We start from the raw sequence: 3,296 nt of genomic DNA, 5'->3' as shown, positions 1-3,296 counted from the left end.
AGCTCCGCAAAGTCCGCAAGAGGCGGTGGCGGAACCCGTCCAAGCTCCTTGTCTTACCTGGCCCGCGCGGTGGCCGCATACCTCCCCGGCTGGGCTCTCGCCGCCCTTACAGGGCGTCAAATCCCGGGTCGGAGAGCCTGAGACCTCCGGGCCAGCGCTGCCATCTCAGCCAGGCCGGTGGGAGGTGGGTGTGCGGGGAGCGCGGCTCTCAGTTTGGGGTGGGGGCGGCGGCTTCTCAGTTGTCGAAGGTTCGGGTGCAATAAAGGCTCCGCTAATGTAATTTACAAACAGCTCGGGCCGAGCGCGGCACAGCGCCCGGACTGACAGGCGCATTAGGCAGGCTAATTCCAGCCGGCTCCTCCTACCCCCGGCCCGCTAATTAATGAGCTTCCCAACTTAGAGCCGCTTGTATTGGACAGACAGAGAGTGAAAGAGAGGGCGAGGGAGAGGGAGAGAAGGAGACGGGGGGAGCAGAAGAGAGAAGATAGAAGGAGGTAGGGAGGGAGGGAGGGAGAGAACAGGAGGAGAGAGAACAGAGAAAGAAGAGAGAGGAGAAAGACATAGAGAGAGAGAGAGAGAGAGAGAGAGAGAGAGAGAGAGAGAGAGAGAGAGAGAGAGAGAGAAAGTGCCGCTGCAGATAATTGATTACTCCTCGATCAAGGCTAACTTGTTAGCAATAGTCAATTGCCCCATCTCTCCGCCTCCCCTCGTAGTACGGGATCGGCGCCCTCGCCTCGGCTCTTCCAACTGCCGTCGCCAGGACCCGGGGCCAGGAGCCGCCGCGGAGCCACCTGACACCTTTAAATAGCACCGGGGCTGGCGAAACTGGAGCCCCGCGCGGCGCGCCCCGGCTCGGGCCCCGGATTGCTGGAAGCCCCGGCGGCGGCAGCGCCCGCGTCAGCGCCCTCCTCCCGGAGCCCCGTGCGGCTGTGCTTGCCTCTGCCGCTGCGCTAATCGGCTCCGCGCCCGGCCGGCGCTCGGCCCGCGCCCTGCGGAGCGCGGCCTCCTTCCCACCCTCCGCTGCCGCCCGCCCAGGCCGCCCGGCGCCCGAGCTGCCCGCGGGCTGGGTCCCCGCGGCCCGAGCCGCCCCGGCCCGGCCCCCAAACGAGGCCGAGATGACTTCCAAGGAGGACGGCAAGGCGGCGCCGGGGGAGGAGCGGCGGCGCAGCCCGCTGGACCACCTGCCGCCGCCCGCCAACTCCAACAAGCCGCTGACGCCGTTCAGCATCGAGGACATCCTCAACAAGCCGTCTGTGAGAAGAAGTTACTCGCTGTGCGGGGCGGCGCACCTGCTGGCGGCCGCCGACAAGCACGCGCCGGGCGGCTTGCCCCTGGCGGGCCGCGCGCTGCTCTCGCAGACCTCGCCGCTGTGTGCGCTGGAGGAGCTCGCCAGCAAGACCTTTAAGGGGCTGGAGGTCAGCGTCCTGCAGGCAGCCGAAGGTAGGTGCCGCCGCTGGATTCCCCTGCACCCAGCCCCCAGAGCCCTGCTTCCGGTGCCCAACGTGCTTGGTCGTACCCTGTGCCTCTGCTCGCTTCCTCCCGCACCGGCAGTCAGGGCCCTCCAGCTCAAGCCGCTGCCGCTGGGAGTGGAGATGGGTGGGACAGGACCCAAACCCTATTTCCTGGGGACCTTTGGATAGGCCAGAGTGACTGGGGAGGGGTGGCGGGAACCCAAGCTCTCTGCGGTCTGCCTGTCTTGTCTGGCTGCCTCCGGTTGCCAGTGGCCTGGCCACTCTTAGCCCTGTTCCTAGAGTAGGAAATGGAGAGTCCTTTGCTGAGAACTTTTGGGTAAGGGTTAAGAGTTGGGGTGGTTGAGAAGAGGTGGAATACCAACACTGACATCTTAGTCAGGGTGTCCCTGACTGGCTCTCTCTTCCTCCAGCAATCTCGAATTTTTCAAAACAGCTCTTATGGGGATGGGACGGCAGAAACCAAAACAATTTTTTCCTAGGGACTTCTGGTAGACCAGAGACTGAGGTAGGGGAGTTGCTATAACTAAGGCTTGCCCTAGTGGGGCAAGCCAAATCAAATCTGAGGAGGGAACAGCCGCGGGCTGCAGGCTGGATGGGCCTGGGTGGCATGAGCGGGAGCCGGGGTAATCTCTTCTCCCCTGGTGCAAGCCTATACTATGGTTTCCTCGCAGGCCGAGATGGGATGACCATCTTCGGGCAGCGGCAGACCCCCAAGAAGAGGCGAAAGTCGCGCACGGCCTTCACCAACCACCAGATCTACGAGTTGGAGAAGCGCTTCCTCTACCAGAAGTACCTGTCCCCTGCCGATCGCGACCAAATCGCACAGCAGCTGGGCCTCACCAATGCTCAGGTCATCACCTGGTTTCAGAATCGGCGAGCCAAGCTCAAGCGGGACCTGGAGGAGATGAAGGCCGATGTGGAGTCCGCCAAGAAACTGGGCCCCAGCGGGCAGATGGACATCGTGGCGCTGGCCGAACTGGAGCAGAACTCGGAGGCCGCGGGCGGCGGCGGCTGCGGCAGGGCCAAGTCGAGGCCTGGCTCTCCGGCACTCCCCCCAGGCGCCCCGCAGGCCCCGGGCGCCGGGCCCCTGCAACTCTCACCCGTTTCCCCACTCACGGACCAGCCAGCCAGCAGCCAGGACTGCTCGGAGGATGAGGAAGACGAAGAGATCGACGTGGACGATTGAGCGGCGCCTGGGATCCTCCGCCGCCCAGGGTTCCTGGAGTCCATAGGCCCGCCACCTCCCGGACCGGACCGCCGAGGGGAACTGGGACCTCCTCTGCAACTCCCGCCTTCTCCCCTGTCCCTGGCCCGGACTCGGCTCCCAGCAGCCGCCTCTTCCCTCTCGAAGCAATAAACCTGGGCTGGCCGGCCGGCCGACAGCTGCGCGCGGCCTCCGCCGCCCCGGGAGCCCTTGCCGTGCAGTTCTGTAGGGCTTCTGTATAAATATTTAAACCTATATAGCGGGTTCTTCCCACCGCAGGCTGACTTTTTTTTTTTTAATCTCGGAGATTTTCCTGTTTTCAAAGCTCTTAGGCTTCCGGGTTTGCTGAGGGCGAGGCAGAATCTAGGGTAACTGAACACTGATTCTCGCGGTCTGAAGGAGGGGGCCGCCCCTACTGTTTTGATTTTTCTCTGCATGTGGCGAATGCACCGGCCCTCTCCCTCCTCACCTCCCTAGGCCTATTGCAGTTGACTTCTTTTATTTCCTTCTGCCTTTTTTTTCTCCCCGCGTGGGAAGGGGCTAAGGTGGGCAGCTGGGTCCTGACTTACAAGTTCCAAATCGATCTTTTTTTCCCCTTCGAGAAAGAAGTCTGTTTTCGA

The 3,296-nt window shown here is 63.0% G+C and overlaps 1 protein-coding gene across 1 annotated transcript; it reads left to right on the top strand.

Annotated features, from left to right (window-relative positions):
- Positions 1 to 962: 962 nt before the first annotated feature.
- Positions 963 to 2,949, top strand: LBX1 (ladybird homeobox 1). Its single transcript, XM_016120013.2, has 2 exons — positions 963 to 1,440; positions 2,144 to 2,949. Exons 1-2 carry the CDS (start codon positions 1,116 to 1,118, stop codon positions 2,656 to 2,658), a joined length of 840 nt encoding a protein of 279 aa, XP_015975499.1. The 5' UTR covers positions 963 to 1,115; the 3' UTR covers positions 2,659 to 2,949.
- The last annotated feature ends 347 nt before the right edge of the window (positions 2,950 to 3,296 follow it).

This window comes from Rousettus aegyptiacus, unplaced genomic scaffold, assembly GCF_014176215.1.
Source record: "Rousettus aegyptiacus isolate mRouAeg1 unplaced genomic scaffold, mRouAeg1.p scaffold_m13_p_6, whole genome shotgun sequence".
NCBI classification, from domain to species: Eukaryota; Metazoa; Chordata; class Mammalia; order Chiroptera; family Pteropodidae; genus Rousettus; species Rousettus aegyptiacus.
This window is presented reverse-complemented; position numbering and strand designations above follow the sequence as displayed.

Coding starts and splice junctions, on each gene's coding strand:
- LBX1 (XM_016120013.2), top strand. CDS start 1,116: ATGACTTCCAAGGAGGACGGCAAGGCGGCGCCGGGGGAGGAGCGGCGG. Junction 1,441..2,143: donor CGTCCTGCAGGCAGCCGAAG/GTAGGTGCCGCC, acceptor GTTTCCTCGCAG/GCCGAGATGGGATGACCATC.